Genomic DNA, 13118 nt, shown 5'->3' on the forward strand with positions numbered 1-13118 from the left:
TAGGTTATTACCAAATATTGAGTGGAATTCCCTGTGCTTGTTGTTTATCTACTTTATACATAGTAGTGTGTATCTGTTAACCCAAACTCCTAAATTTAACCCTTCCCCACCGCTACCTGTCCCCTTTGGTAACCACAGGTTTGTTTCCTCTCTTTTAAGGCCACCCGTGTGTCATATGGAACTTCCTGAGCTACGGGTCAAATCAGAGCTGGCCTACACCACAGCCACAGCAACTCGGGATCTGTGCTGCATTTGCAAGCTATGCTGAAGCTTGTGGCAATGCTGGATCCTTAACCCATGAGCAAGGCCAGGGATCAAACCCACAACCTCACAGACACTGTCCGGTTCTTAACCTGCTGACCCACCATGGGAGGGTGTTTTGTAAGTCTGTGAGTCTGTTTCCATTTTGTAAATAAATTCACTGGTAGGAGTTCCCTGGTGGCTCAGTGGGTTAAGGATCTGATTGTCACTACAGTGACTCTGGTCCCTGCTGTGGCATGGGTTCAGTCTCTAGCCTGGGAACTTCTGCATGCCACAGGTGCAGTCAAAAAAAAAGAATGTTCATTTGAATCAGAAATTTTAGACTATCCTTTAGTTCAACCTCTACACTAGTCCTGGGTCTTCTGCTTATTTGTTGTTTTTGTTTTGTTTTTTTGTTTTTTGTTTTTCCTTTTACTGCCAAACCCATGCCACATGGAAGTTCCCAGGCTAGGGGTCAAATCAGAGCTGCAGCTGCTGGCCTACACCACAGCCACGGCAACGCCAGATCCAAGCTGCACCTGCGACCTACACCACAGCTCATGGCAACACTGGATCCTTAACTCACTGAGCGAGGCCAGGGATCAAACCCAGGTCCTCATGGATGCTAGTTGGATTTGTTTCCGTTGTTCCACAAGGGGAACTCCTTGTTCTGTTCAGACATTCAAGAAGGTAACTGATTTACTTTGAAAGATAAGTGTATAGGTCTTCTCCTGAGACAATTTTTGTAGCTCTTCTTGAATATGGAGATTATTCTACGACACCATGAAAGGCAATATGCAAATAGATGATCTCAGACCGTATTTAAAAATAGAACTTTAACCCACAATCTGCAGCCACAAGCCCAGGATGCCAACCTATTATTGACAACTGAGACTTGCAGGAGGTCAGACCATCTCTCTGGCAACCTGTTTGGGGAGTTAAACAATAACTCCGTATCAGTCAGCCCTCAAAGGACAGGACTTGATTAAGAACTCACAGCTTCCCTAGTTTTTGGCCCTGTTCCCAAGTTAGGACCAATCAGAAGAAGCCAAACATACACACCAACTAATCACATAGGATGCCCCACTTCTTCCCTGCCTACCTCCAGCTTCCCCAAGCCAGCAGCCCCCAAGCAGGGCACACCTGTGGCCTTCTCTTCTCTGTGAATCTTTCCCACACCTCTGCCTGCTTTTCAGTCTCCACCAAAACATGAGTGATGGTGGTTGTGCCCTCTCCAAGGACATAAACTCAAAGGGCCTCTGGCTGGATAAAAACTACCAGTTCCCGGAGTTCCCGTCGTGGCACAGTGGTTAACGAATCCGACTAGGAACCATGGGGTTGTGGGTTCGGTCCCTGCCCTTGCTCAGTGGGTTAACAATCCGGCATTGCCGTGAGCTGTGGTGTAGGTTGCAGACGCGGCTCGGATCCCACATTGCTGTGGCTCTGGCGTAGGCTGGTGGCTACAGCTCCGATTCGACCCCTAGCCTGGGAACCTCCATATGCCATGGGTGCGGCACTAAAAATAAAAATAAAAAATAAAAAATTACCAGGCCCTTATCACCCGTTCCATCCAATGCAGTTGTTACAGAGTTCTCAAGCCCCTCGTGAGCAACCTGGCCTGCTCCTTCCTACCCCCTACCAGGAAAGGCACTTGGCCCCTCTCCTCACCCTGCCCTATAGGCGGCCCTCAACCAACCAGCAAGTGTAGAGAAAGACTTCTCTCCCCTTTGTCCCTGGGACACAAAAATAGACAAGACCACATACTCAGGATCAGCCCTCACTGATCATTGGGAAGTTGTTCTGCTCTACTAGCAGCGTCTCTAATCTCAATAAACGTATCTTTCTTTTCAACCTTCTGTGAGTCTGGACATTTATTTATTTATTTATTTATTTATTTATGTCTTTTTAGGGCCACACCTGCAGCATATGGAGGTTCCCAGGTGAGGGGGAGAATGGGAGCTGTAGCTGTCGGCCTACACCACAGCCACAGCAACATGGGATCCGAGCGGAGGCTCTAACCTACACCACAGCTCATGGCAACACCGGATCCTTAACCCACTAAGTGAGGCCAGGGATTGAACCTACATCCTCATGGTCACCAGTTGGATTCATTTCTGCTGCACTGCAAAGGCAACTCCGGTCTTTGTTTACTTATACAGCAGGCTTTGGTCGTTTTTATTTCATATAACTGGGCATCCGAGAAAGACTTACGGAAAACCACTAACCTAGGTCAGCCTGTTTCCCAGACGTCCCGGAAGCGCCGTGAACCGGGAAACCGAAGTCTCACGGGAAGGTTTGGAGCCAACAAGCAGGGAAGGGTGTGCGGGCCTGGAGGTTGGGGGAGGTGGCCCTAGGGCACAGGCAAGGGCTTTCGGCTCAGGGTGGCCTGATGGAGAAAACAAAACAAGACAAAAATGTTGACTCGATTAGCTTGAGGAGGCCTGAAGTACCCTGGCTAGAGGCCCAGAGGGTTCTGGAGCTTGGTCAGGGTCACCAAAATCCTTTAAAATTTCGTATTTATTTTTAAATATTTATTTATCTCTTTTTAGCGCCCCCCCCCCCCCGGTGGCATATGGAGGTTCCCACGCCAGCGGTCCAATGGGAGCTGCAGCCACCAGCCTACCCCACAGCCACGCCTGATCCCAGCCGCACCTGCAACCGTGACCACAGCTCACGGTGACCCCGGATCCTTAACCCACTGAGCGAGGCCAGGGATCGAACCCGCAACCGCATGGACGTGAGTAGGGCTCGTTAACGGCTGAGCCGTGACGAGAACTCCCCACAGCCCATTACGAAAAAAAAATGTAGTAACCCTGTCGTTTTGCTGGCTTTGTTCTCAGGCCGCCTCTCAGCACGAAGTTGGGGGGTTCGCCGAGGGAGGAGCGCTCAAGGCTGAGACGGGAAAGCGGGAGCGTGGTTTACTAAGGCGGCCGCAGCGCGTGGGCTCAGCCCAAGATGGCGCCCGCGGCGCGAGCGGGAGGCGCCAGGCTGATCAAAGCTGCGGGGCGGGAATCTGCGGATGGAGATTCTGGAGGGAACGTGTGGCGGGAACAATGCAGGAGGGGGAGGAGTGGGTGGGGTCGAGCCCCCCCCTGACACAGGGCAGTTCATTCTTGCAGGGGGTGGTGCCGGTGCGCGGTGGCGCAGCGGAAATGAAACCGACTAGGAACCATGAGGATGTGGGTTCGAGCCCTGGCCTCGCTCAGTGGGTTAAGAATCAGGCATTGCTGCGAGCTGCGGTGTCGGTTGCAGATACGGCTCGGATCCTGCCTTGCTGGGCTGCGAGGTTGGCTGGCAGGTGTAGCTCCTCCGATTGGACCCCTAGCCCGGGAACCTTCATATGCCTTGGGTGCGGTCCTAAGAAGCAAAAAAAGAAAAAAAATATCAGTGCCAAATTTGGGAAAACTTTATGAAGTTTCTTCCCTAAGGAGCACTCAGATGACAGGTTATTTCCACACAAGGCTTGAGCCCTGCCCGGGCTTTGGGAAAAAAGGCGGTGCTGAGGGAGGGATGCTGACTTGTGTTTCTGTGTGAGGTCCAGCCTTCTGGGGTCCCACAGAGCGGGGTGAGGGTCTCCCTTTCCCTCCCCCTCCCCGATGTGCGCGGCCCGCGCTCCAAGCCTGGTCCCATAAGACCCTCAGTTCCAGGAAGACCAACACCTGTTTTCCATGGTCCCAAAACCCTTCCGAGCAAAGGAACCTTTAACGCTCTGCTTCCCCTCCTGGGCTCCACTCTGGAGGTCTGCAAACGTCTTTCCTGCCCTGAACTTGAATAGGCTTGAGAAAATTGTAACTATTCTTGTCCAGGATGGTCCGTGTTTCTCGGTCTCGGTCTCGGTCTCGGGGGGGGGGGGGTGTCTCGTGGGATCCCCAGGTCTAGACCCCCTGTCTCTTCTCGGATGCCCAGGCCCCTCCGGGATCCCGACTGCTGGCTTCACCCTCGTCTGCAAAGCGATCGCTTCCACAGCCACCCCCGGAGAAACCTCCCAAACTCCGGGGACCTCCGCGGAGGGGGGCAGGGGACAGGGTGGGACAGCATGATTTCTCCACCCACATCGCACCCCCACGACCTGTGGTGTCCAAGTTCCCCTTCTGTGCCAGGCCACAGCTGCCTGTCACTCTGTCACCCTCTGGCTTCCTGTTGGGGCCTCCCGGGTCCCTCCCCACATTCAGGGCGTTCCTGTCCCTGACAGAGGGACCTGGACCGGGCTCTGCCCTGGCCGAGGTGGACATGGTGCCCCTGCTGCTGCTGCTGCTGCTCCTGCTGTGGGGGGGTGAGTGGGCTGGGGAGGGGGTGGGGGGAAGGAGGCAGCACGAGGGGGGCGGGGTTAGGTGAGGGGTGGGGGTGCTGGAACTGGAGCGGAGCCTCTGTGTCCCCCAGGGTCCCTGCAGCAGGATCAAGGTTTCTGGCTCCAAGTGCAGGAATCCGTGACGGTGCAGGAGTGCCTGGGTGTCCATGTGACCTGCTCCTTCTCCTTCTCCTGGAGTTACTGGTTTTCCCCTGAGTATCTCTTCATCTACTGGTTCCGGGAAGGGGATAACACCCGCCTCGGTGAGCCTGTGGCCACAAACAACCCACACAGACCAGTGAACCCACAGACCCGGGACCGATTCCAACTCTCTGGGGATCCCCAGAACAAGGACTGCTCCCTGAGCATCAGAGACGCCAGGATGAGTGACACGGGGGTCTACGTCCTCCGGCTGGAGGAAGAACACAGAATAAAACACACTACACAGATAAGAAGCTGAAGGTGCAGGTGACAGGTATGGCGGGGGACCCAGGGAGCGGACCCCCGAATTAGAACAGCGGTGGGACATAGGACCTCTCCCTGCTCCAGGTCTCGGGGTTTGGGGGTGCAGGGGAGATCCGGGACCCGGGGTGAGCTCTGGCCCTGAGGCACTGGTCCCTCTCAGGGTCCCGCTCTGGGTGCCCACCCCTCTCTCCTCCTCAGCCCTGACAGAGAAACCCGACATCCGCTTTCTGGAGCCTCTGGAGTCTGGCCGCCCCACAAACCTGACCTGCTCCCTGCCGCCAGTCTGTGATGGGGGGAGGCTTGTCCATTTCTCCTGGGCGGGGGCCGCCCTTGATGCTGTGGACCCAGAGGCCCTTGGCTCCTCGGTGCTCACCCTCACCCCGAGACCCCAGGACCATGGCACCAACCTCACCTGTCAGGTGAAACTCCAAGGAGCTCAGGTGACCACGGAGAGAACCATCCAGCTCAACATCCACTGTGAGTGGGGGGGGGGGGCTGGGTCCCTGAGGGCAGGGGTGGCAGGAGGAAGGTCCAGTCCTGGCAGCAGTCTCCCAGAGGAGATGGGGGGGATAAAGCCACGTCCCTTCCACTTAGGCAGCTCCTGGGGGAAAGGACAGAGTCCCCGCCCCATCGCCCCTTCCCTCCTTTCCCTTCCCAGACGCGCCACAGCTGATGACGACCAGAATGGTCGAGGAAAAAGTCACAGGTAAGAAAGATGGTCTCTTCTCTGGGGCAGTGATGGGAGCGGGTCTTTGCCAGCTCAGGGCTCAGGGCTCAGAGATGAGCAGTCTCTCGCCCCCCCCCCCCCCCCCCGCTCGGCCCCTTCCCCCCAGCCTCTCACCAATGGCTCATATCCAGGGGCCCAGTATCACGTTTGGCTGCTCTCTTTCCTTTCCTTCAGTTTTTAATTTTATTTGGAATTGGGAGAAAACACACCTCAGATGTAACCGACCACCTCTACCGTATTTAATGGTACCGCTGAGCCGTGGGAAAAGTCGTCCACGGGGTTGTGGAACCAACGTGTAGATATCTTTACATCTTGCCTCTCTGGAGCCATCAGACTTGAGCTCCCCATGCCCTGCCCCGCAGCCTCTGGTCACCAGCGTTCCACTCTCCATGTCTCTGAGATGGACTGCTTGAGGTTCTGCTCTGTTTTTAAATTTCTGTCTGTCCCCGCCTCCTGACAGGTGCCCTCTTTCACCTCTGATCCCATCACCTTTGCCAGGAGCCTTCTGCGTTCCCACCCCCAAGGCTCCACCCTGGACCCCATTCCAGTCTCTCTGCCCGGTCCTGTTCCTGGGAATCCTCATCCTATCCCCGGTCTCCACCTGCAGCCCTGTCCCGATCCTGACCCTATCTTGATGCTTCTCTGTGCTTTATACATCTGACCACATGCTGCACATTAAGCACCCCTCGCTGATGCCCCCAGCCCCGACTTGACCCGGGTGTGGTGGGGACATCAGTCTCCACAGGCCCTTTCTCACCAGATCTGCCCATGAGTCACTGAGACTTCACTTCTCACATCACTTCCTCTTTCTCTGCCCTAGGCCCCAGACCCAGCTCCAGTCTCATCCTGGATGTCAGCCTCCCCCTCAGCCTCCCTGCCTCCTGTGTAATCTTCGGGCCAGGCCCCACATGGCCCCAGGAGGGTCTTCCCAGAGTCAGGGCTGATTCTGTGCTTCCCCTACTCATAGGCTTCCACTGCTCTCCAGTGACCCCGGAGCAAAGCCCAACTCCCTCAGCCCGGCCCACAGGGCTCCAACATCCCTGACCCTACCCTCTCTCCCACTGGTACCCTGTCTTTGGTGCTCCCGTCCTCCCAGCCAAGGTGTGGACACAGGTGCCTTCCTGCTCATCAGCCAGACTCTCATTTTGTTGTGTGTGTGGTCTTTTTAGGGCCCACCCGGGGCATATGGAGGTTCCCAGGCTAGGGGTTGAATCAGCACTGTGGCTGCCAGCCTACACCTGAGACACAGCCATGCCAGATCCAAGCCGTGTCTGCGATGTACACCACAGCTCACAGCAACACCAGGTCCTTAAACCACTGAGTGAGGCCAGGGATCCTCATGGGTACTAGTCAGGTTCTTAACCCGCTGAGCCACAGCCGGAACTCCAGCTGCCTCATTCTTGACACATCTTCCCTCCCACTGCCTGTCCACTTCTCAGCATCCTGCCAGCCTCAGAACCAGCTCCCGTTTTGTCCCTGGTCTCCTGACCTGACCACGAGGGCCGTCGCCTCTTCAGCTTCGATTAAGCCACCCTGCCACTTGTCACATGGCCCATCTTCCCACCTCTGGCTCTGGGGGGAGAGGGAGGGAGAGACAGCCCTGTCACCCAGCTCCACTGAAATTGCCGTGTGTCTCTTACCCAGACCTGAATGGCACATCACTGCCGGTCCTGGAGGGCCAGTCCCTGCGCCTGGTCTGTGGGGCTGACAGCAACCCCCCTGCTGTGATGAGCTGGTCCCGGGAGGGAAGAGCCCCTCGCCCCTCGCAGCCCTCAGCACCCGGAGTCCTGGAGTTGCCACACGTGGGGGCTGATGATGGAGGGGAATTCACCTGCCAAGCTCAGAACCCGCTGGGCTCCCAGCAAGTTTCCTTCCGCCTCTCTGTGCAGAGTGAGTTGCAGGACAGGTGTGGGGGCTGGGGGCAGCGGGGTCAGGTGTCTGGGCTGTGGGAGGGGCTGGGGCCTGGGGCCAGAACTTCACCCCCTTGACCCTTCCCCAGGAAGCCCCCCTTCCTGCAGCTGTGTGACTGAGGAGCAGCAGGGCTCCTGGCCCCTGGTCCTCACCCTGATCAGAGGGGCCCTGATGGGGCTTGGCTTCCTCCTCGCCTATGGCCTCACCTGGATGTACTACACCAGGTGAGCGGACCTGCGCCTCTCATGGGAAGTCTGATGACGGGCCCCCACGTTCCAGGTGGGGCTGAACTGTCCCGTCCTGCTTGGAGCTAAAGTGTCCAAGTCTCTGACCTGGCCTGGTTCCTCTGCAGGTGTGGAGGCCACTAGGCAGCAGTGCTGAGAGGCAGAACTGAGCCTCCCTGCTTCTCAAGACAGGGTTCCGGTGAGGACAAGGCGCCCAGAAGACACACACACGAGAGGACATTGCAGTCAGCTTCTTCCTGGAATCGCTCAACGCAAACCTTATCTCCTTTGCACCCATGAGCTTTGAATTTGAGGAGGCACCTGTGTGATGCTGTAGAGTCAATGCCAGTGAAAGGAGACTTTTATTTCGTATGTGTTCCAGGAGTGGTGGCACAGCCCACTGGGCAGGGCCACAGGGGGAAGCACCAAGTATTGCTGAGGCAGAAGGAGCAGGTGCCAGGAAGGCTTTCCTGGGGTTTCCATGGAAAGGCAAGGCTGGGCAGGCAAAATACATTGGGATGTGCTAGTTTGAATAAGCCCTGGTGGGTTTGGGGCTCTGACGATGGTCTTGAGTAGACTGCTACCAGTTCAGGAAGGATTTAGAGAAGGGAAATAGGATCTTGGTGGTGGGAGGGGTAGTTAAGGAGAATGGTTGAGGGTTATGGGCTAAGGATTGGTTGGTTTGCAGCTGAAAGGTGAGCTCCTGGCAGGGCCCTTTTCTGTCTCTAAGAATTGGCTGACCCTGGGAGGCGGCGTCCTTCCCAGGCCGGTACATTTTGTAAGATGTCCAAGCATCATACATACAGGAAATAAAACATGACTGTGGACTACACCCCCCAAGGAGTGCCTCATTGTTTCTGAAGTGCCCCCCCCCATCTCCTACCCTGAGTCTGCTTTTGGTCCTACGTCAGCCCTCCCCTCCCTGCTGCTCCTCTCTCTCCATCCCCAGCCCGACCAAGAGGCTGATCCTCTCGGGACCCAGACGTTACCTGGTTCACACCCTGAGTTTCTGGTCTCTAAACCTCCCCTGTCAGCGTGGACATCTATCCACAGTAGAATCAGGAAAACAGCTTGTCTTTTTTAGTTTTAAGTCACCTGCCTCCTCATAATTTGTGTAAAATACCACATTTTTTTTTCTTCTTAGGGTCACACCTGTGGGATATGGAGTTCCTGGGCTAGGGGTGGAATCAGGGCCACAGCTGCTGGCCTACACCACAGCCACAGCAACGCCAGATCCTAGCTGATTCTTCGACCTACATCACAACTTATAGCAACACTGGATCCTTAACCCACTGAGCGAGGCCAGGGGTTGAACCTGAATCCTCGATTATCTAATCTTTGGATTCTTCACCTGCTGAGTCACAACAGGAGTTCTGAAAATATCACATTTTCTTATTTATGCATTTTCTGAGTGACGTAGTAATGTAAAATCCACCTTACCCTTTAACGTCTCTGTGGGAATTTCTGGAGCAAAATTATCCCTTAATTTGCCAATATTTGGGTTGTACTACTTCAATAAAGTCTCCTTGTTTGTTCACTGTTTTGTTTTTGTTTTTTGTTTTGTCTTGTCTTTAGTCTTTTTACACCAGCAACATATGGAAGTTCCCAGGCTGGGGATTGAATTGGAGCTGCACCTGCCGCCCTACACCACAGCAGTAGCAACCCGGGTACCTACACCACAGCTCACAGCAATCTTGGATTCTTAACCCACTGAGCAAGGCCAAGGATTGAACCCTCATCCTCATGGATATTAGTCATGTTCATTACACACTGGGTCATGATGGGAACTCTGAAATAACCGCGGTACTATTGATTATGAATTACTGTAGCTTCGTAGCATGGTTTGAATTGGGGCATGGAATACATCCAGCTTTGTTCTGCTTTCTCAAGTTTGCTTTGGCTCTTTGGGGTCTTCGGTGGCTCCACACAGATTTGAGGACTCTTCCTTCTAGTTCTGTCAAAATGCTCTGTGTATTTTGATAGGGGTTGCATTGAATCCGTAGATTGGGCTGGATGCAGTGGGTATTTTATCAATACGAATCCTTCTCATCTTTGTGTCTTCTTCAATTCCTTTCATCAGCATTTTATCATTTTCAGAGTACGGATCTCTCTCCTCCTTGTTAAAATTTATTACTGGGTATTTTATTCTTTTGCCTGTGCTTGTCCATGGGAGCACTTTTGTTTTATTTTTTTTATTTTTATTTTTTGGCTTTTTGTCTTTTTCTAGGGCCGCACCCGTGGCATATGGAGGTTCCCAGGCTAGAGGTCCAGTCAGAGCTGTAGCCTCTGGCCTACACCACAGCCACAGCAACACGGGATCCGAGCCATGTCTGCGACCTACACCACAACTCATGGCAACGCCAGATCCTTAACCCACTGAGTGAGGCCAGGGGTTGAACCCACACCCTCGTGGTTCCTAGTTGGATTTGTTAACCACTGAGCCACGACAGGAAGTCCCCCATGGGAGTGTTTTTAGAGTGTTTCTTGCTGATAGATCTCTTCCCTGCATTTCCCCATCACTAAATACAAGTGTGTCTTGTGTGATACTCTTCACTGAGGTTTGGGGGACATCAGGAGAAAATGGTCCTTCAGGACAGGAAGCAGCTTAAATCAGATACTAGGTCTCATGTTGCAAAAACTCACCATTCATTCTCGCCACAGAAAGTCTTTTCCCGGATGTCTTTCTCCAGGACCCACACTGCTGGGGCCAGGAGGCCATCTCCAAAATCCTCATCCCACCGTCATGGGGTCTAGAACTTTCACCAGTGCTTTCTCTCTCCTCCACAAGGGGGAGCCTCCTGGTTCACTTTCTCACCCACATCATTGTAGTTTCCTTTTCACCTCATCCTCCAAGAGTTTATATATCCGACATAATCGTTAGTATTTTCATGTCATGTGACTGCCACCTTGATAAAGGTATTATTATTAACTTGTTTTAAAAATAGATCTATGAGGAGTTCCCGTTGTAGCTCAGAGGAAATGAATCAGACTAGGATTCATGAGGATGAAAGTTCAATCCTCGCCCTTGCTCCATGGGTTCAGGATCCAGCATTGCTCTGAGCTGTGGTGTAAGTCAGAGATGTGGCTCAGATCTGGTGTTGCTGTGGTGTAGGTTGGCGGCTGTAGCTCTGATTCAACCCCCAGCCTGGGAAGCTCCACATGCCGTGTGCGGCCCTAAAAAGACCGAAAAGAAAAATAGGTGTATGATATACCTCCACCTTTCACTGATATGAAGTGAGTAAGTCTTCTTGAATGTGAAAATAGTTGTTGCTGCAAATAACCAATTCAATTGCTTGGGCTATTTTGCTTTTATTAGGATGGGCATTGTGACCCGGAGGGGGGCCAGCCTGACCTTGGTGCCCCTCCTTCCTGGCACAGGTTATGGGAAGATTTCCTCTTTGGCCCTTCTGCCTCTACCTGGTGGCTTCTGGCTGCAATTTCCTCCCCTCTCACCTCCCCATCTCATTCTGACTCCCAACATACAGGACAGAGTGTATGGGCTGAGGGGAATGAGGCTCTCCCCAGGCAATCTGAAATCTCCAGTTTGAGAGCTGCCTCTGGTGTCCGTGGGATGAAGGCCAGAGGAGTCTTGACCATATGTCTCGGTACACAGGGAAGAGATTTTCTTTAGATGGTCACTTTCCGATGAAGACACAAGGTGAGCTCCATATAGGAGCTCCATATGTTACTTACATTTATTTCATTTTATTTTTTTAGGGCCCCACTTGCCCCACTAGAAAGTTGTACTTTTTGACCACTTTTACCCAGAACCCAACACTACCTGTGGAAACCACCCATCGATTCTCTGTATTCATGAGTTTATTTTAGTTTTGATTTTTTTAAGAATCCACCTATGCATGAGATCGTACAGATTTCTCTTTCTCTGCCCAGCTTATTTCACTTAGCATAAGGCCCTCGTGTTCCATCCATGTGTTGCAAAAGCAGGATTTCCTTCTCTCTCAAGACTGAAAAACACTCCGTTCGCATACACACTAGCACCGCATGTTCCTCACTCATCCCTCCCTCCATCAGCCTGGAGGTGGTCTCCACGCCTTAGTGCTTGTGAATAATGCTGCCAGGAACCTGGGGGCGCATAGACCTTTTCCAGTTGTTGTGTTCGTTTTCTTTAAGATACATACCCGGAGGGGAAGTGCTTGGTTTTGAGGAACCTCCATGCTGTGTTCCATAGCGACTGCACCAGTTCACATTCCCACCAACAGAGTACTAAGGTTCCCCTCATTGCATCTGCTCACCAACGCTTGTTCTTTTTGTTTTGTTTTGTTTTTTTGGGTAATCCCAGCTTGAGATTCACTAGATGGCCAGTGAATTGGGAGTGGAGGCTACACAACCTCATGCGTCCAGCCTTCTGGAGTCCCTGCCTTGTTCAGCAACATTCGCTGCAATGCATGAGGGTCAAAGGGCTGTCGCTGGTTACCTCTCGTTCATCTGGACCCCCAGCCAGGGCCACCACTTGGTGCCTGGAGCCTGACATTTATGCACATGAGATCCCTCTGCAGAAAAAAAAAAAAAAAGGAAAAAAAAAGTCACTGAATGCAATATAAACTCGGCAGAAACACCAATGGGACACCTGCTTCACCCTTTTGGCCCTGAAGTGTTTTGGGAACTGAGAACAAGAAGCAAGGATTGTAACAAAAGATGTTCCCAGGAGAAATTCCTGTGAACCAGAAAATCCCAAAGTTGCTGGGAGCTGGGAGCCAGGAACTGTGGATGAAGGGCACATATATATATATATATATATATTTCTTAAAAGTCGTAGTATCTCTGGCACGCATATGCATTTCTTTTTTCAAATGTATAATCTTTTAAACTTCCGTTCCTTTATTTTTTTGGTCAGAGTATGTGGAAGTTGCCAGGCCAGGGATGGAACTCACACACAGCAGCCCCACCCCCTCCAGCTGCTAGAGTGGCCATGCTGGATCCTTAACCTGCTGAGCCACAAGGAAACTCCCGCATGAGTTTCCGGTGACAGGAGAAAACACATTTCATCCATCGCAAAAGCTGAAATGCTCAAAATCAAAATGTAAGACAATTCAGAAGGCGACAGAGAGTTTTTATTAGTAGTCAGTATATCTGTCTGTCATACCTGCAAACACACGTTCCCCACACTTTGGGGCTGATCCTCTCAGTCTCTTTACGGGAGAATAATTGTGGATATGAGTAAGTATTAATAGTATACGAAGACATATTAACTATAAGCATTTTAGATCTGAAATAGAAAGATACAGTATGTCCACTGGTGAGA

At 52.6% G+C, this 13118-nt stretch overlaps 1 protein-coding gene across 1 annotated transcript; it reads left to right on the forward strand.

The window, feature by feature from the left end:
- Positions 4337-9392, forward strand: SIGLEC14 (sialic acid binding Ig like lectin 14). The gene is given in 8 exon segments (XM_003127392.5): positions 4337-4513; positions 4621-4965; positions 4968-5003; positions 5192-5470; positions 5652-5699; positions 7365-7610; positions 7720-7855; positions 7984-9392. Coding segments are annotated over 8 exon segments (1149 nt in total). The 5' UTR covers positions 4337-4470; the 3' UTR covers positions 8000-9392.

Source organism: Sus scrofa, chromosome 6, assembly GCF_000003025.6.
Source record: "Sus scrofa isolate TJ Tabasco breed Duroc chromosome 6, Sscrofa11.1, whole genome shotgun sequence".
Classification (NCBI taxonomy): domain Eukaryota; kingdom Metazoa; phylum Chordata; class Mammalia; order Artiodactyla; family Suidae; genus Sus; species Sus scrofa.